The sequence below is a fragment of the Panthera tigris genome, chromosome A2 (genome assembly GCF_018350195.1).
Source record: "Panthera tigris isolate Pti1 chromosome A2, P.tigris_Pti1_mat1.1, whole genome shotgun sequence".
In the NCBI taxonomy this organism is placed as follows: domain Eukaryota; kingdom Metazoa; phylum Chordata; class Mammalia; order Carnivora; family Felidae; genus Panthera; species Panthera tigris.
Genome location: NC_056661.1, coordinates 163,793,130 through 163,813,386, shown reverse-complemented (window position 1 = coordinate 163,813,386; position 20,257 = coordinate 163,793,130). Strand labels below are relative to the sequence as shown.

The following is a 20,257-nucleotide window of genomic DNA, read 5'->3' as shown; positions in this document are numbered from 1 at the left end:
TTTTCTCATCTCTCTGAAATGTATCCTTTTGAGGACGAGATGGGCCTTTTGTTGCTGGACCGTCTTCCCAAGGAACACGGGAGCCATCTTTCCGAAACGCAAACGTCAAGGGAGACGCTCCCACCCTCCCGGTTCCCGCGGGGGGACAGGGGCCTCCCGTGAGCTGGTGTCAGGCTCCCTCCGATACGCGCACTTCCTCCCGTCCTAGAGACAGGCGGCTCCTTCCAACAAGCTGGCGGAAGTGGTCACCCCAGTTACCAGGTGGGTTAGCATGAACCGTGTCTGACCGGTGGTGCCGTGAAAGGCCGCGGACTCGAGGACTAGTTCCCGCGTGTCAGGAAACACGGGGGACGCAGGCGGTGTCGGCTGGACTCCCTGGGTGGTCGGGTTTCTTCTTGAAAGTTCCTCGATTGCCTAGAATACGCATCTCATTCGGGCCTCTTATTCACACGATAAAAGTGGTTGTTTTCCTCCACTATGTTTGTGGACAACATTTCCGGGCTGGAAGATTCTGGTTTTCATTCTACTTCTCCAGCACATTCCACCCGGAACCTTCCAGAAGTCACCTGGCTGGCATTCCTGCTCCGTACTAGACCGCGGCACACGTGCCTCTGCTTGTTTGTGTTTACGGGCAAGGAGCCCAAGGGAGGAGGGACGGCGTATAGACTGAAGGAGTCACGACGGCTTTGACGGTAAGAGGCATGGGTGCCAAGGCCCTGGGGCATCCTGACTCGCCTCAGCAGGGCTACCTTCGGAGGATGAAACGTTCCTCCTCCAAGCAGCACAGGGCAGTCCCCAGGTCAGGGACAACACAGGCCTGCATCTCTCCGCGGTGGGTCTACAAGCAAGACTGAGTTGAACGCTACCATTCCCAGCCTCCTTCCAACTGGTCCCGGCACAAGTGTGACGAGATCTCATCGAGAAGCTGGTTCTTCATGATCACCCCTGACCCATCTTTGTGAAGCTGTCTCCCCATCTTCCTGTGAGAGCCCTCTCCTACCTTCCTGTGTTAGCCCTCTCCCCACCTTCCTGTGTTGGCCCTCTCCCCTCCTTCCTGTGATGGCCCTCCCCTCACTTTCCTGTGATGGCCCTCTCGACTCCTTCCTGTGATGGCCCTCTCCCCTCCTTCCTGTGTTAGCCCTCCCCCCACCTTCCTGTGATGGCCCTCTCCCCTCCTTCCTGTGTTAGCCCTCTCCCCTCCTTCCTGTGTTAGCCCTCCCCCCACCTTCCTGTGATAGCCCTCTCCCCTCCTTCCTGTGATGGCCCTCTCCCCACCTTCCAGTGATAGCCCTCTCCCACCTCCTGGTGATATCCCATTCCTCTTCTTCCTGTGATAGCCCTCTTCCCTCTTTCCTGTGATGGCCTTCTCCCCACCTTCCTGTGATGGCCCTCTCCCTTCCTTCCTGTATGGCCCTCTCCCCACCTTCCTGTGATGGCCCTCCCCCCACCTTCCAGTGATAGCCCTCTCCCACCTCCTGGTGACAGCCCATTCCTCTTCTTCCTGTGATAGCCCTCTTCCCTCCTTCCTGTGATGGCCTTCTCCCCTCCTTCCTGTGATGGCCTTCTCCCCTCCTTCCTGTGATAGCCCTCTCCCCTCCTTCCTGTGATGGCCTTCTCCCCTCCTTCCTGTGATAGCCCTCTCCCCTCCTTCCTGTGTTAGCCCTCTCCCCTCCTTCCTGTGTTAGCCCTCCCCCCACCTTCCTGTGATAGCCCTCTCCCCTCCTTCCTGTGTTAGCCCTCCCCCCACCTTCCTGTGATAGCCCTCTCCCCTCCTTCCTGTGTTAGCCCTCTTCCCTCCTTCCTGTGATGGCCCTCCCCCCACCTTCCAGTGATAGCCCTCTCCCACCTCCTGGTGACAGCCCATTCCTCTTCTTCCTGTGATAGCCCTCTTCCCTCCTTCCTGTGATGGCCTTCTCCCCACCTTCCTGTGATGGCCCTCTCCCCACCTTCCTGTTAGTCCTCTCCCCACCTTCCTGTGATGGCCCTCCCCCCACCTTCCAGTGATAGCCCTCTCCCACCTCCTGGTGATAACCCATTCCTCTCCTTCCTGTGATAGCCCTCTTCCCACATTCCTCTGCCTTGCTTTCTGAAGGACAATCCCCCCTAACCATCGCTGTGACCGTTCCTCTCTGATTCTGTAGCTCCCCCATGACTGTGATCTGGGAGAAGAGGGTTTCAGCCTTTGTCCGCAGAGACTTCTGTAAGTACCTCACTGACTCCAGAGTTCTTTTTTATCCCTTAAATTCGAACTGAATCCCTTGTCCAGGGAACTAATCTCCAGGAAAAAAGTCCCCTTCTAGTTTATTTGCAGGGTGGTCCTGAAACAATTCTAAGCACTTGAATATTTTGGGTCACAGAGAGGCTTTGGGAATGCATTAACTGTCATTAGCACTGCTAACGTAACAGCCAAATTTTTAAATTTGCATAAGAGCATTTTAACATCATCTCCTTTATATGTGCTGAAGAAGAAGGGGGGCGCGAGCCTTTGTAGTAGGCTTTAGAATAGAGTCTTATCTGCAGTAATTAACATTTCCTAGATGTCTAAGAAAATGAATCATTTTAAGTAATCGTAGCTAAAAATAAACTTTAGAACAAAGTGGGAAAATACCCAATTTCTCTTTAATAACCAAAGTCAAAAATGAAAGCCATCTCTTTAACCCTGGTCCCTCCCCGCCCCCCATGTGGGCACCCTGTCGTGAATCAATTTAGAGTGAAACTGGGAAGGAAGATTATTTGCGGTGATAACTCACAGACTCGCTCGCTCCCAAAACGCAAGCCACACAGAAGGCTGAGAAGAAAAGATGGGAATTGTGTGGTGTGAGCCCAGATACAAATTAAGTGTCCCCACGGAACAGAAGAAAGAGACACTCTCCTCCTTTTCTTTCAGAATTTCCTTCTCTGTCCTTTTCAAATCTTGTTTGTATGGAAATGTTTTTAATGGCTAAATGCCTCTGGCCAGTGTCTCCACTCAGAAATGCCGCCTCAAGGACCCAGGAGCTGAATCTCTGAAAAGTAATGGTGGAGAAAGATCCGCCTCACCTCCCGGGGTCTCGGGGAGACAGGGGCCTGACTCGTCCCCGGGCTCCAGGTGGCAAACGCGACCCGACAGGAGTGGCCCCATCTGTGGCTACACAGAGGAGAGATTTCTGTCCTCGCAGAGGGGCTGAATGTTTGTTCAATAATAAAATGAATTTCTGTCTCTTCTGCCTCTGTGATGAGGTTGTCTCGGTTGGGAGGAGAGTTTGCTTTTCATTGTATTTCCCCACCCGGGGCTTTGCCGGGTACCCGGCGGTCCTGGCAGTCAGCGAGGAAGGTTGTCCAAGGCCCGCTGGCCTGGCCGCTCTGAGCCCGGTCAGCCGGCCAGAGCCCCTGGGCACGCTGCTGGCTGCTGGTTCTCTGAGACACGAGCGCAGAAATTGAGAGGATGCCATTTAGAAAGGTTTCTAGCAATTTTCACGGAGCAAATGTACAGCTTCGGATCTAGGAATACAAAATTTGGGTTTGCATTCTGTAAATCTTCTAGCTTTCTCATTTTTTTCATTTCTGTCGCATTTTATAAAAGTCCTGATCCATAATGGAACGGAAATGAAACAAAACAAATCAAAACCAATGCCCCTTCCCCAGTCTGAGGACTGGGAAATTTAGAAGCAGACTGTAGCATGCGCCAGAATCAGCCGTTCGAGTCCGAGGCTGCGACCCCCCCCCCACCCGACCCCCGTCCGCGTTCCTGGCTCGGCAGGTCCGGGTGGGGCACATTTCTTTCCCAGGCGATGCCACCTCGTTCACGCTGCTGGTCTAGGCACCACATTCTGAGAACCACCCTCCAGAGAGTGTTTCAAAATCCTGATGCCTCTGGCTCACCTCTCTCTCTCTATCTCTCTAAACAATAAACAGTAAGAACAAAAAAAAACCTCCAAGACTGAGGTGGGCCAATTTTTCAAGGAAATTTGCAGAGACCATGGCATTTGCCACCTAGTTTGGCAAGGTGACCAACGGGGCGTCCTGCTCTTTCCAGAAACCAGGCAACTCTTCAGTGCTTTGTCAGCAGCAGGCCTCTCAACCCAAACATCTTGGCTAGGAAAACATTCCGGAAAAAGACAAGCAAGCAAGCAAGCAAGCAAGCAAGCAAAGAGCGGAGGGAGGGGACAGCGGACCCACTTGGTCGGCCCCCTCCGGACGCGCGAACGTCGAGGAAGATTTCTTCCAGGCTGAGGCTCTGGTGGGAGGGGAGGCTGGAGGGGACAGCCCTGTCCCGGGAGCTTGGCACCCAAGTTCCCACAAGGGTGGCGCACCACAGTCGCAGGCGGGAATGCCGGGCTGGTTGAGGGCATCAGAGGAAGAAGCGGCAGCCACGGGAGAGGACGCCTCTTTCCGTTCGCCCTTGAGCTTCTGTGCCCGGGACCTGTGGGCGCCCGCGGAGTCCCGGCGCCTTCTCTCCGCATCTCCTTCTTTTAAGTGATCGTGAATCATCACCCAGGTTTCACAAAGCCAGCTCTGCAGAACGCGAGGAACCGTGCAGGTGTGTGAGCTGAATGCACACGCAGATCAGTGGCCCCCACGTCGGAGGCCACTGAGCACCCAGGAGTCAGGGACCCCGGAATCTTGCAGAAACCAGAGCGGGCTGCACCCCGGCCTGACCGCCGATCACACCGCGGTGGTGGAGGGCCCCCGGCGCGCTCACTGAGGACAGCGTGGACGGTGCGTCCTTCCTCCCAGGGTCAGCGGACAGTCCTCCCCCAAGGCTCTGTTACCATTTTCCAGCCTGCTTCTACTTTCTGGGTAGACCCACTCTGCGCTCTACTGCTCGCGGTTTCTTCCCCTCCGGTTGCCGGCCCCGGCCACCTCCTTCCTGGCCCGCCCAGCTTTTGGAGACCACACGCGTTCTCCTCCATGCTGCTGCTTTCCACCAGCTGGCCAGGGGCTCCCCAGGGCAGCTTCTGTAACTACCGCCAGGTCTGTGCGCACAACCGGCCTCTACCGACGTGGCCTTCCCACGTCCAGTGGCTGCCCGGAAAACAGTGCCCTGTGCCACCACATTGCACGGTGTGCTCGCCCACCACACGCAGAATACATTTTAAAATCCGTCTGCGTTAACAACTCAGACAACAGATGCTGGCGAGGATGCGGAGAAACTCTTGCACTGTTGGTGGAATGCAAACTGGTGCAGCCGCTCTGGAAAACAGCGTGGAGGTTCCTCAAAAAATTAAAAATAGACCTACCCTACGGCCCAGCAATTGCACTACTGGGTATTTATCCACGGGATACAGGTGTGCTGTTTCGAAGGGACACAGGCACCCCCATGTTTATAGCAGCGCTATCGACAATAGCCGAAGTATGGAAAGAGCCCAAATGTCCTTCAATGGATGAATGGATAAAGATGTGTGTGTGTGTGTGTGTGTGTGTGTGTGTGTGTGTGTGTGTGTGGAATACTACTCAGTGATCGAAAGGAATGAAATCTTGCCATGTTCAACAATGTGGATGGAACTAGAATGTATTATGCTAAGCCAAACAAGTCAGTCACAGAAAGACAAATAGCATGTGATTTCACTCATGTGTGGAATTTAAGAAACACAACAGATGAACATATGGGGAAGGGAAGGAAAAATAAGATAAAAACAGAGAGAGAGGTAAACCCTAAGAGGCTCTTAAATACAGAAACAGACTGAGGGTTGCTGGCAGGGTGCTGGGTGGGGGGAGGGGCTCAATGGGTGATGGGCACAATGGGCGATGGGCACTAAGGAGGACACATGCGGGGATGAGCGATCCCTGGGTTCTACTCCTGAATCCAGGACTACACTGTATGTTAGGCAACTTGAGGTTAAATAAAAAATAAATTAAAAGTAAAAAATAGTAAAATCTGTCTCCAAGCACTGTGAAAGGCAACACAGGTACAGCAAAATGCACCCAATATGAACATACAGACATAGAAACCATCGTTTTGAAGCAGCCTGTGTAAACTCTGGGCAAGCATCTGACCCCTCCCCACACTCCAGAAGCCCCCACATGCCTCCCTGCCCCCACACGGTCCCCCTCCCCCAGTAACGGTACTGTGATTTGCACCATCCGAATTCCCTTAGTTTTTCTAAACATGCTATCCCATCTACCAAGGACTCTACCTCAGTATCCCTCAGTATGACATTTCAGCTTTACCTGTGCTGAACCCTATATAAACGTAACCATACTGGGCGCCTGGGTGGCTCAGTCGGTTAAGCGTCCGACTTCGGCCCAGGTCATGATCTCGCGGTTCGTCGGTCCGAGCCCCGCGTCGGGCTCTGTGCTGACAGCTCAGAGCCTGGAGACTGCTTTGAATTCTGCGTTTCCCTCTCTCTCTCTCTCTCTCTCTCTCTCTCTCTCTCTCTGCCCCTCTTCCGCTCCCGCTCTGTCTCCCTCTCAAAAATGAATAAACAAACAAACCAAAAAAGGCAACCATACAGTCTCCTTTCCGTCCTGGTTTCTTGTACTCAGTTCAGTGGTGTTTGAGAAGGTCCCTGTGTCTTTGAACGTCGTGCCCCTTCGCTCCTGCCACTGTCTGGTATCTCGTTATATAAACACACCGACAGCCATGAGTCCTACTGTTGATGGGGATTCGACCGGCTTTCAGTTGGAAGCTCTAAACCTTCCTGTACGTGTCCCTTGGGGCACGTCTGCACGATTTCTTGTGGGCATGCACCTTGCAGTGTGATTGCGGGTGACATCATCAATGTCAGCAGCTGCAAGTTGTAGCCCTCCCCACGATCTGTGTGCAGGGCTCCCACCGTTTCACATCTTCGCCAAAATTGAGTGTTACAAATCTCTAAAAAATGTTAGACTTCTCTGGGCACCTGGGTGGGTCAGTGGGTTAAGCATCTGACTCTTGATTTCAGCTCAGATCGTGATCCGGTGGTTGCGAGGTCGGGCTCCGTGCTGACGGCGTGTGGCCTGCTTGGGATTGAGCCTCTCCCTCTCTCTCTCTGTGCCTCGGTCCTTCACGTGCGCTCTCTCTCCTCTCTCCTTCTCTCTCCCTTTCAAAACAAATAAACTTATGAAAAAAAATTTTTTTAATGTTGGATTTGCATTGGGTGTTTTCTCACTGTGATTTCAATTTGCCTTTCCCTACTTATGCTAATGTAGTTGAGGGGCTCAGTGCATTTCTATAAAAGCCCCCTGGGCCCAGAAAAGCACTGTCCCAAGGATGGAGGGTCCTATCAGGCTGATGCTGTCGTGAGGACCAGACTGCCCTACTCTAGAGCTCCCAAGAAAGCCGATGTCTCTGCAGGTGGCTGGATCAGGGCTGCCCTGTGGCTTGCGTGGCCAACGAGGGGACAGGCGGCTTTCGTTTCCTGATGTTGCTGTTAACAGGCTCCTTTTCCCTCTTGCACAAGAAGGTCGTAGGACACAGATACCTTTTGTCGGGAGTGTCCCGTTTTTCTCAAGGGGACAAAAAGGGGAATTACAAGTAGTTGGAGCCTCTTGCTTCCAGGTGAGGCTGAACCACTCCATCCAGATCAAACAGAAAGACAGAGACCTTAGAAGGGAACACCTTCCGTCAGCTAGACAGAAATAATACTTGCTTTGCAAAAGGCTCGCTGCTGTCATATTGCTGTCATAGAGTTTTGCAGGATTGCTCTTTCCTTTTCCGTAAGCAAACCGGAGTCGGCGGTGGGTGTCACAGCCTTCCACCGGTAACCCTCAGCCTTCCCTCCCTGGAAACTTTCATAAAAGATTATGCTCCACTCTGAAAAGCCTGCGTGTGTTGAATATACCCCAGATTTACTCACAGCTCTGCAAGTTAATCTTTAACCTTTGCCCATGGCGTCCTTAAACAGAAGAAGATGAAATAACAATAAAATCGGAAGAGACATGTGGAAGCCTCTGAAATTGCAAGAGATAGCAAGGGTTGGATAAAGAGGTGTCTCTACCTGTTAGATGCACGGTTACTTGGATCACGCTTCTAAGGAAGTTGAAGGAAATAGGGAGACTTTTCCTGGGAAGGGGCCCACGTGACAGCTGCCCGAACTTCTCAGAGACGCTGGCTTGTCCTGTGAAGCAGGAGTTAACCGACTTTATGTAGTTTAAAGGTTTAGCGCCAGGACTGTGGCAAGTCACGTGAAGGCAGGTTTTGTGGAACCATAAGCAACACCATTCCAGCAAATAGAACCTGTCAACAAAGGCAGAAGTTTCCAGTCCCTGGATGTGTTCCAGAAAGGGCTGGAAATCCTACAAGGAGATGTCCTTCTCGATGATCTCCAGGCCCTCTCCCATCTTTCGGGCTCCGGGTTTCTTTCCACTTGTGGCGGGGAAGAAGGTTTCTGAAGGTCGGCTGCTAAGTCCTCTCCATCCTGCTCAACGATCTTGCCGTGTCTTGATTCATTCAGCCACAAAACAGAAATATCTGTCCTGGGGCACAACAGGTTGTGCTACTATAATAAAATAGAGTATGTGAAATTACTTAATAATCTGCAAACTGTAAGTTATCGGTTAGGTTTGAAATGGGAAGCGTGGGATCTTAAAAACATATGCACAGTTTAGAGTCCTAGAAGAGGAGCAAAAAAAAAAAAATCCTCTTATAAAGAAGTTTTCCCAGGATTTGATTTGATCTGATAACCAGAAATTTCTGGGGAACTAGTATTTAACCAGAAAAATATTTGGTTTTCTGTTGTAGATAATTATAGTTTTATACAATGTGTTAATTCTTTGTGTGTGTGTGTGTGTGTGTATGCGTATGTGTGTGTGCGCACATGCCTGAGAATGGAGAATTTAGTCCATAACTGAGCCCTTTTTGTAAGAAGGAGAGATTTGGGGCCTGAAGTTCATTAACTCTCATTTCTCAAAAACAGGATAAGAAGGTTTAGGAAGTTGAGCTGAATGTGCCCAGAGTCAAGGATGTACCCAGAAACTACACACTGGCTTCAGACGCTGTAATCATACATGACTGCTGGTCTCATCTACCCAAGTTCAAAGCTGGGTTCCCAGTAGTAAAGGTTTTACTATGCATTGTTCATACATAACCAGAATCATAAAATGAGGGGCATTCGTCTGCTAGGCTGGACAACAGAAAGAGGAAAATCTTACTTTTCAAGTACCATTACCGTGAAGAAAACATGATCAGCCCTGGGTCTCTCCCACGCAAGACCCCATCACACCCCACGCACAGCTGATGCCCTTCCAGGCAGGTCTCTCCACCGGCCCAGCTCGTCAGAGATTCCTTTCTGTTTTCACAGATGGGTAACACCAAACTGGAAACCAGAACATCCTTGGCAAGGCTGTTTATTACCGCGTGGTTATGTTCTCTTAATAGCTAAGGAAGTCAGGCGATCAAAGTGACTGTGCCCGCAGAAGTTCTCATCCAACAAATCCACGGCCCTGCCTCCGAGCTCTGGAAGCATTTCCACCTGAGAAACATGTGTCGCACACGCGTGTGCACAGACGTACCCGCGCAGGCACGCACGCCGCATTCCGCCTGAGCGGTCAAGGCTTATGGGCGCCTGCTGTGGACTTTGTGACTTATGGGCACACATTTCTGCTATCTATTGTCTTTGTGTACAAACAGCGACAGACACACTGCGAGAGTGACGAGTGAGCTGAGCTGGAAGGCGCCGGGGAAGTCGGTGCTGAAGAAATTACAATGCCAACAAAATGTTCTGGCGCGGACGGGTACTTCTCAAGCACGTCCTCAGGTCAGAGTGTGGAGGAGACAGGGCTCCCCTGGCTGGGAAGAGGGGGCAGAAAGGGACTTGAGGGATAATCAGTCTCTTCAAATTCCCTCATCTTACACGGGAGGACACGGAGGTCCAGGGAGCTGCCTGCAAAGGACACTCGGAGAGTGGCTGGAAAATTCTAGAATTCCACTTGCTCCATTTGGTTTGAAATACACTTTCAGGTAGATCACAGACAAGTAATAGAGTATCCTGCAGTGAAAAGGACTGCTATCTGTGGGTGTGAATCAAAGGGAGCTTCCTGGGCATCCTGGTTCTTCCCCAACCCCAGGTGAGAAATGGAAAACAAAGACACAGCACGTCCCCTCAGCTTTTCCCCTGGGGACTCTGCTTTTATTCCCTCTCCTCATGTGTCACTCCGTCCCCAGCTTCCCATTCATCTTGCTTGCTCCACAACCCAATACACCAGACTTGACTGTGCCCTTCCGCGAACCAAAATGGCTCCCTATAAACGGTGGCATTAATTCCTTAGACGCTATTGACCCTGTTTATTTTAAAAATTCACATTCCATCCAGTGGCTCTCCATCTTGGCTGCCCAAAAGAAGCACTATTGAACATATCGACACCCAGGGTGCAAAGCAGAGCAACGACATCGGCTTACCCCGTGAGCATGTGCACGCGTGTGCACGGGGGTGTGGAAGGCCCAAAGCTATCCTTCAATCATCACTGTCTCCTCTGGTGATGCGACCATTCAGCAAGGTTGAGAACCTCTGCCCTCAAACAACCATTCTCAACTCTGCCAGCCCACTGGACCACCTGATGTCCTTGGCTTTGTCAAAACCACCCTGAGGATTACATCATCCAGCCGATGCTAAGACCTATGGACCCACGTGGATTTTCAGACCCTCCTTCCACCTCTTGGATGAACCCCCTTCCCCATCCTCACAGGAAGCCACAAAAGAAAAGGGAATCCTGGCTGCTTTTATCTACCTCTATACTCTTGGCTCTGGACGTACTACAAGGCCTGGGACATGCTCTTTCTTGAGTTCTAAAATGCGGCCCTATTATTCAAAGAAAATCAGCTTCTATAACCAAAAGAGGTCACAAAAATTCTCATCACCAAATTTAAAGTAATGGAAGGAAAAGGAAAAAATTTATTCCCCTCCCCACAAAAAGGATGCCGATATTATGATTTATAACTAATATATATAGTTAACCCTTGAACAACATGGGGGTCAGGAGGTCTGACCTCCTGTGCTAGCAACAACCTACATATAATCTTGGACTCCCCCAGCAACTTAACTACTAAGAGTCTACTTTGACCAGGAGCCTTACTGGTAACACAGTCAACACGTATTTCATATATCTGTTATTCCCTGTATTCTTACAATAAAGTAAGCTAAACAAAATGTTATTAAGAAAATCATAAGGAAGGGAAAATACATTTACATACGCTGCTGTATTTATCCAAAAAAAAAACCACGTATACATGCGCCCGTGCAGCTCAAACCCAAGTTGCTCAAGGGTCCACGGGAGTTTGGTCGGCTTACAGGACTCAGGGCTCCCAAAACCCTTGGAATGTCCTGAGTAATGACAGCAATGGCAGCAACTTTTGTCCTAACACTGGCTCTTTTGTTCTCAGTTCCTGAAATCTCTTTAGAGCCATAAATGGGAAATGGGTGTGTTGTTATTCAGAACCAGCCCTTTTCACTACCCCTGAGTTTCTGTTCCGGGGTTCATCACAAAGGATGTTGAAGGACACCAATGAAGAGCCAGGTGAAGGGACACAGAGGACAAGGTCTGCAGGGGTCCCACACAGAAGCTTTGGTCTTTAGGAAGTCCCCTAAGGATGGGGGCTGCTTGCCAGGGAAGTTAACCATGTGATAAGAAGGTTGGAACTTTCAGTCCCACCCCAACCTCTGGGCAAGGGAGAGGAGCTAGAGATCAAATCAATCACCAATGACCAATAATCTAATCAATCGTGCCTATGTAATGGAGCCTTCCTAAAACCCCCAAGGATGGGGCCTGGAAAACTTCCAAGATGGTGAACCAGAACGCGGCCAAGGTGGCGGCACCCCAAACTCCATGGGGACAGAAGCTCCTGCGTTTGAGACCCTCCCAAACCTTGCCCTCTGTGACTCTTGATCTGGCTGTGCATTCACTTCCTTTCACATGCTTTGTAAAAAACCAGGAATCTAGTACATGAGCCGGTGTCCTGAGTTCTGGGAGCGCCTCCACCAAATTAATGGAACCCAAGGAGGCCGACCTGGGAACCTGTGACTTCTACCCAATCTGTCAGAAGCACCTGAACTCCAGATTAGTGTCTGAAGTGGGGGCAGGCTTCTGGGACTGAGCCCTCGACCTGTGGGATGTGTGGGATGCTATCTCCAGCCAGCAGTGTTGGAACTGAACTGGATTACAGGACATCCAGCTGGTGTCAGAGAATGGCTTGCTTTATGGTGCTTTAAAAAGCACATACGTTGGGGCGCCTGGGTGGCGCAGTCGGTTAAGTGTCCGACTTCAGCCAGGTCATGATCTCGCGGTCCGTGAGTTCGAGCCCCGCGTCAGGCTCTGGGCTGATGGCTCGGAGCCTGGAGCCTGTTTCCGATTCTGTGTCTCCCTCTCTCTCTGCCCCTCCCCCATTCATGCTCTGTCTCTCTCTGTCCCAAAAATAAATAAAAAACGTTGAAAAAAAAATTTAAAAAAAAAAAGCACATACGTTAACCCCTAAAGTGAGCATGAGTTTCAATTTTATTGTAGCTGTACGTGGAAAATACCATACACATGGAATTCTTTCTTGTGTTACCTGATGCGTTAGAACTTGAAGGAGTTCTTAAAAGTAAGAGAAAACAAATGTACGGCTAAAATCAGGGACCTTCCTCACAAAAGCAGTCCACGCCAAGCATAGACATGAGCCCCGGTCTGTGCATTTAACACACACACCTGCTTGAGTCCCGCTGTGCACAGCAACTGACCACAGATGATCAACAGAGGCTAATACCTGGAAATGCACCACCTCTTGGCAATAATAACACAGGATGTTCAAAGTGCCAAAGATGAACGAGTTCTGAGGACTGTCATTGGCATGAGGACAGGACACAGGACAGAGAAATGACTGAGGTACAGCAACGGCCTGCCTAGTATATTTACACATCTCAGTGCAAAGTCCCTGCACAGGGAAAAGAGGCCAGCCCTCTGCAAGAGAGTTTTGTTTACGGTATTTCAAATACGACAGCCTGAGCTGACCACCCCTTTCTGGGTTTGGGGACTTCTCCCTGGAAATTTCATCAACTTATGTTGATGTGTAAAGTCTTTCCAATCCAGTAAGTCCTCGAAGAGGGGTGCAGGAAATGGACCCTTGTTCCACTCTGTTTTCCTGCACGGGGGATTCATCGAGATTTCCGGAGGAGCTCAGTTACAAGGTTGATTGTTTTAGGAAGGGGTGCCCAAATGTCACCAGGGTGCCAATTCCTATAGGGAAGCAGGAGCGGTGGTCCCAATTACCCACCCCCCCGACAGAGGAGAACCTCTGCATTACTCAAGGCTGTACCCTTGAAAGTCACCTTACAAAGGTGCATGGCGGTTCCCAAGAAGGGCTCGGCACTGGGGGTCTGTGTCCCACACAAATCCCTGTAATTTACCTATAAACCTCAAAGAGCTTCCTCTGCTCACCTGGGCTCATTACAAGTAGAGCATCGACGTTGAAAGGTCACCCTGCTTAATCTAATCAACAGGCGAGCCACTCGAAGGGTCTGGAAATAAGCTCTTACTTCAGGTGTTTCCCATCTAGGGCTTTTATTCAACACAGGAAGGGGACGGCAAGGTCTGAAAAGACACTCTGCTCATACCATCACAGATATCTCCAGTCAGTGACCAAAGCCCTCAAATCAGTTCCAGCGGCCACAGGAAAAACAGCAGCATTCCCTCTCCAGGGAGTGAATTCCCAGACTGCAACTTTCATTCATAACCAAAAGCAACCAACCACAAGATTCTCAAGTGTCCCTGTGACCCGCAGACCTCTCATCCTCTCCATCCGGTTTCTGAACCTTCACTGACACAAGCCTGGTCACCAGGGGCCCACCTCACCATCATTAGCCCGCCACCTACAGGAAGAGCCACCAGCCTGCCAGGGAAAGACTTGCCCCACAGGGCACGGGGCACAGGGCAGTCCCCAAGGCTTTTGCTCTTAACCAATCCTTTCTGAGTCTCCGCTGGGCACCTCCGTGTCTGGGAAATGCTCACAGGGACAAAACAGAATTTAGCAGATGAAGTAATATCCTCCTGATAATAACATTTTCTATCGATCTTAGAACCTATCACAAGAGGACGTGCTTCTCCAAAAGAACCTGTCTGATTGAAACAGCAGTTAAGGAAGTACGATATCGATGTATTAATAACAAAGGAAGGCTGAGCTGAGAACCCATGTGAGTCACCCTGCCCCCCCAGATTTTCAGATGGAGACCTTGTGAAAATACGGTTATTTTTAAAAATAACTTTTGTTCTGGGAGAATGGGATTTTTGACAATATTAGAAATAAAGTTGGGGCACCTGAGTGGCTCAGTCAGTTAAGCATCCGACTTCAGCTCAGGTCATGATCGGTTCGTGGGTTTGAGCCCCGTGTTGGGCTCTGTGCTGATGGCTCAGAGCCTGGAGCCTGCTTCAGATTCATTCATTCTCTCTCTCTCTCTCTCTCTCTCTCTCTCTCTCTCTCTCTCTCTCTCTCCCCCTCCCCCACTCATGCTCTGTCTCTCAAAAATAAATATTTTTTTAAAAAGGAAATAAAGTTTATGAAGCTGGCTCTTTTCAAAAAATTAAAATAGAACCCAAGAGGTGGTTTCCACCTATGTTATCCCTTTCACTCGTTTATTAACCCAAATGAGATCAGATGATATACTGGTAAGTTTGCCTTCTCTTATCGCCTGTCAGCAGGAATCGCCCTCCAAAGCAGCGTATGAGGAACAAAGCATTCAGTCAGATTTCAGACAATGAGGGTGCCCTTGTCTCTGGCCCCCGATGGCCACACCATGGAGCATGGGAAAGGGGCTGTAGCGATCAACCGTTTACATATCCGGCTGCAGCCCTAGGAGGTGCGGCTCTGACCGTGTTACGGGTACCAAATGTCTCCCTCTCCAATATCAGATCTCACGGGTGCGTCCAGAGAGCCGGGAGGGCTCCAAACTGAGGTGCAGGGTGTGGGTGTGGGTGTGGGTGGGCATCCGCGAGCACGTCCACGCACGACTCTGCAGGATGCAAAATGCTCTTCTCTCCATCACAGACGTGTGGCAGCTTCCCCCGTCGGCGCCAGGCGTGATTCACCCTGTCCCCATCCGGGATGGAAAATAGCACCTGAATCTCAATCAAGCTGCCAGCGAGAAGAGTTTGCCTGTCATGCAGTCCAAGCCAGGCTGTGCTCAGCGAGTCTTCCAAAATGACTGATGAAGAATTAAGGATCAGGAAGTCCCCAAATAACCACTTAAGTGAGGGAGTGATCACTCCATTAAAGCTGCGTGGATGTAGCTGGAACAGGAAATTTCAAAAAAAAAAGGTACGAACCAGACCACAGGGTAATAACTGCCAATGTAAGAATCGACAGGGCGATGGAAAGTTGATGAAGACTGGATCTCGTTTTCTCCTAAGCCAACGACGAGCCTAAAAACACGCCTGGTGGCCGCACAATTTGCTAGGCTCAGTTCCACTTGTTCTAATTGTGCTTATTAGCAACAGACACAGAGGACGGCGTGCGGTGAGTGCACGGACCGTCCTTGCTCAGAGCAGGAGGGAAACATGCCTTTAATTCTTCATTTTCCAAAGTAAACCCAGAAGGGGCAAAGCGGGAGGGAAGACTTGAAAAGTTTTTCAGACGAAACACAAAGATGTTGCTATGTCTCCACATCCCATCTAAGTCATGACAAGGGGCACCTGTTTGACAACAGATGTAGGTAACCCATCAATAATCTCTCACTGTATTATCAATATAATTCGTTCAAATTCTTGCTTTCGCCTCCGTCCTAAATGTGAAGGTGTGACTAGCACATTCGGGCAGAATATCAAAGGGGAATTATGGGTGCAGGTGGGAATTCAGTTGGAAAACATTATTCCAAACACGTTTCTGCCCCGTTTATACAAAAAAAAATTATGCTGAACAACACAATGGCTGAAAAGAGAAGGGGAAAATTGGGGAAACGGATGTATTTTCACAAACAAGCAATTAGGTCAGTCAGCCGCAGAACCCACAAACCGACGAAGGCCCTCAAAGGAAGGGCTTGTCATTTGGGGGTGGGGGTAGGGGGGGTCCTGCAACATAACCCCTTCCATGCAGTCACTGCCTCCCAGAGCTGTCTCAGATGACGGGGTGCACACCTCGGGCCAGAAGTCAAGTTCTGCACAGACCTCAGCCGGGCAACAGGTGTCTTGCTGTGGGTGTGGTTAAGCCTGCCGGATATTTGTTCAATTCGAATAAATGTTTCATTCCTTGTCTCTTTTTGTTTAAACCAAGACCTCAACATGGATCACTGACTGGGGTTGCCCCAAACACACCTCCGGCCACCCGCCCCCTCCCCCCGTCACTCGCCCCCAACCCACCTCATCGACAACTCCAGACCTAGCGCCGGAAAAAATTCCTGCATTTCCAGCGGTGCCCTCAGAAGTAACACGCCAGTCCCCGTCGCGTGGTCCCTCTCTCGCGAAACAAGTACCGGCGAGCGAGGCAAAAATAGAGCCCCTCCTTCTAATCATCCTCCACCAAGACCGCAAGGGTTAAAGCATCACCCAAATAAATACGCACAGGCACACACACAATTTCCACGGAACAAGATGGCAACCTCCTCGTCCTCGCCAGGAGGTTCCAGCGCCCTGACCCCTCGGCCCCACGCCCGGGGCGCAGGGGCCGCGGGGCGCGCGGGTCGCAGGGCAGTGGAGGGGGGAGGGGGGAAAGGCTCGCTGGGAGGCGGAACGCCGGGGTCCTCGAGTTGGTAAAGTTGTCCACGCTAAGCTGGCCCCCGGCCCTGCATCCTTGAGCCCCCCCCCCACCCCGCCCACAGGGGTCTCGGGGCTCACGGGAACCCTCGGGGACGCCGTGCCATGACCACGCTCGCTGGCACAGTCGGCCCGGGGCGAGGAGGGGGCGAGGAGGGAGCAGGGCCCCGCCGGCCGGGTGGTGGCGGTGGCGGTGGCGGCGGCCGGAGCAGAGCGAGCGGCGCCGCCCCGAGTGCCAGAGGTTCGCCAACCCCAACAGGTCTCGAGCTCCGGGGACTCGCAGCCCCGAGGCCGCGCGGGCATCAGGGCCCTGGTCCTCACGGCCGCGGCGACCTCCTCTCCCCGCTTCGCCCCCGGGACAGCCCGGGTGGGGGGGGTCTGCTTGGAAGTCTGACCGCCGCCCCTCCTCGCCTCGCACACCAGCCCCGGCCCCCGGCCCCACTCCCGAAGGAGGGGGACGCCGGCGCCGCAAAGTTGCGATGTGCAGATAGACGCCCGACCCCCGGCGCCCCCGGGAAGTGGGGGAGGGGGGCTCCGCCGCGCGCGGCCGGGGAGCTCGGGCCTCGCGGGGACAGGACCCCCCCCCCCGGCCGCTCGTCACCGCGGGCGCCCCGACCCCGCGCCTCGGCCGCCACACTCACCATCACGTTGCCCTGCATTTTAGCGGTCTTGATCATCGCCTTTTCCTTCATGTCTCCGCAAGTCTGCACCGACTTCTGGCCCCGGGAGGAGTAACTTAATCCATCGTCCCGGCGGCGAGGAGACACCGCGCCGGCGATCGCTGGGTGGAGTTGGCTCGGGAGGACCCCAGTTCTTGCAGCTCTTCGGTCTCCCCACCTGCGCCCGCCCCTCGCCTCTCCCGGGCGGATCACAATAGCGATCAACTCTCTCCGGCCGCCGCGGGAGACGCCGAAGCAGCCGGCGGGGAGGGCGCGGGGGTTGCCGCGCTTCCCGCGGCAGCGGGGGCCGGGGGCCGGGGCCGGAGAGCAAGGCCGGCTGCGAGCCGAGCGGGAGCGGGAGCGGGAGCGGGAGCGGGAGCGGGAGCGGGAGCGGGAGCGGGAGCGGGCGGGAGGGCCGGCTCCGACAGCGTGCGTGTCCGCCGGGGGCCGTCAGCGCTCCGCCGGCCACAGCGGCGCGGACCCGAGGGGCGCACGCGGGGACGCCGGCGGCGCGGCCGGCCCGGGGCTCCTCCGGCGGGCGGCGTGGGGCGCGCCGGTGGCCGCACTTGTCCCTGGGGGCGGGGGCCCCGGCGGGGCGGCGGCGGCGCCAGGGGCGGACGGGCGAGTGTGTGTGTGCGCGCGTGTGTGTATGTGTATGTGTGTGTGTGTGTGTGTGTGTGTGTGTGTGTGTGTGTGCGTGTGTGCGCGCCCGCGCGCGTTCACACCGGGTGCTCCGCCAGGACTGGGCTGGACCCGGAAGCCTCGGGCGGCGGCGAGGTGACGCGAGCCCACACTGTTTGGGTAGAGCCGGGAGACGCCCCCTCCCCGGGGGGCCGTGTGTGTGCGCGCGTCGCTGGCACGCTCGGGTCTCCGAACACGCACGAAGGTGCTTTCCGCGGGTGCCGCCGCCGCCTCCTGCCCAGCGCGAGCAGCGACCGGCCGCGACTACCTCCGGCTGCGCCCGCGGGAGGGGGACAGGGGCGGGGCAGGGCGAGGCGCGCCGGTCCGCCGCCAGTGCGGCCCAGCCGAGGGGGGGGGGGCGGGGAGCGGAGGGCAGGCCGGGGACGGCAGCTTATAAATCATGTTGTTGCGAGTTACTAGGGGACACACGTTGCGTCGCCATGGTTGCGCTCCGGATCTGCCTCCGAATCCGCCGCCGCGGCAGCTCCCTGGCCCCGCGGCTCCGCGCGCCCGCCGGCACGGACGCGCTCCGGCCGCACACCTGGCCTCCCGGGCTCCGCTGCCCCGCGGGCCGCCGCCCGGCCGCGGCCCCTCGGGCGCCTTTGTGTCTCCGCCTGTGATCCCAGCGGCTTCCTACGGCCCGGCCTGGCGCCTGTGGGTCTGCCGGGCCCGGGAGTCACTTAGCGTTCGCCCGGGCCCAAACCCGGCCCCCATTCCTGCACCCCAAGCGACAGGTTACCCAGGGACCGCGCCCTGGGTTCCCCGATCTCCACCCCGGGCGCTCCTGGCACTGACCAGTCGCCGCCTGGGGTTCGCTCTCTGGACCACACACGGACGCGCGCTCCCGAGAGCGCGCACGCACAGGGTGGTCAAATTCAAGTGCTGACCCAGCCAGGCCGCTGCCAAGAGCAGACAGAGGATGTCTCCCCGCGCCGCGCCATTCCTCCACGAGGGGCCAGGGCGCTCCAAAACCGGTATTTGGAGCTGCTTCAAGGGACACGGAAACATCAGGCTTCAACTCACGTGTGTGTGTGTGTGTGTGTGTGTGTGTGTGTGTGTGTGTGTGTGTGTGTCCCGCGCGTGCGCGCTCGCGCCCTCGCCTGGGGGGCAGTGGCGACGGTGAGAGGCTGGGAGGGGTTGGAGAAGCTTTTCGTTTTTTTTTTTTTACATTCACAAAAAATCGCGTATCAGAATGAATACGATGCCAGTTTTGAACCCATAGTGGAGCAGAAAATTCTTAGCAATTGCAACAGTAATTATATGTAAATTACCCACAGTGCCTTCAAGCATGCACTTTATTAGACATTATAGATAATGTATACATAAACACACAAGCATTTGGTTTACACGTGAAAACTACTTGTCAGTAATGATCTGGCTTAAGAATTAGGTGGAAGAAATAGGTGAACCAAAGCTAAATCCTTGAAAAGAAGCTTTTTTTTTTTATGTTTTATTTTTGAGAGAGAGAGCGTGAGTGGGCACGGGGGTGCCCAGAAGATCCAAAGCGGGCTCCTCACTGACAGCCGCGACCCCATGCGGACCTCCAACTCAGGAACCTTGAGATTATGACCTGAGCGGAAGTCGGCAGTTCTGAGCCACCCAGGTGCCCCTGAAAAGCAGCTTTTAAAGGAACCTGGATTGACATTTGCTGAAGGTGGAAGGCAGAGGAACATTCCTGCCTTCTGTGTTAGATTGTTAATGACAACTTTTCTCCAGAAGTGAACACCCGCGCAATCTTCCTTGTGCTACTGAACTTTGCCCTAAACCCACCAGCCCAATGTGGACAAAAAAAAAAAATTACCACCAACCAAAATTGGTTTGAAGCAACTAAATGAAGGTGGTTCTTCCTCTTCTTTATATGAAGCAGCATTAATTCATCTGGAACCTTCTCTCCTCCATCCCAACATCCCAGACATGTGGGAACTGTCTCCCCACAACCTCCCTTTCTCCATCCCATCCCCACATGATGGAGTAGGGAGAGAGAATCCAGAGAAGAGGACAAAAATATTTTTTTAACTTGCCATTGTTGTAACTAACTTTTCATTATCTCTGGAAATGGAAAGTGGGATACACTGGATTAAACTTTGAGTTCGTATGTAAATACGTCAGTTGACTGAAGGTCTTCCCAGAACTCACCGAACTGTACCAGCCGAAACCATTCGTGTGGGGCCCCTGTGTCCTATCTGTGCCTGACCTCTGGCAGAAAGGCCCACAGAAATGACGGAGCTAAAAGCAGGCATAAAAAGGGAACACTGAAAACAAAAACAAAATGAGGGAACACTGTACACAATAAAAGAGCAAAGCGG

At 53.1% G+C, this 20,257-nt stretch overlaps 1 protein-coding gene across 1 annotated transcript in view; it reads right to left on the bottom strand.

The window, feature by feature from the left end:
* DPP6 (dipeptidyl peptidase like 6) overlaps nt 1–17,544 on the bottom strand; it is an 854,635-nt gene extending 837,091 nt beyond the window's left edge. The window contains exon 1 of the mRNA XM_042976118.1: nt 17,253–17,544. Coding sequence (XP_042832052.1) covers nt 17,253–17,303 — 51 coding nt within the window. The 5' untranslated portion in view covers nt 17,304–17,544. The remainder of the gene's footprint in view (nt 1–17,252) is intronic.
* Nucleotides 17,545–20,257: the final 2,713 nt, after the last annotated feature.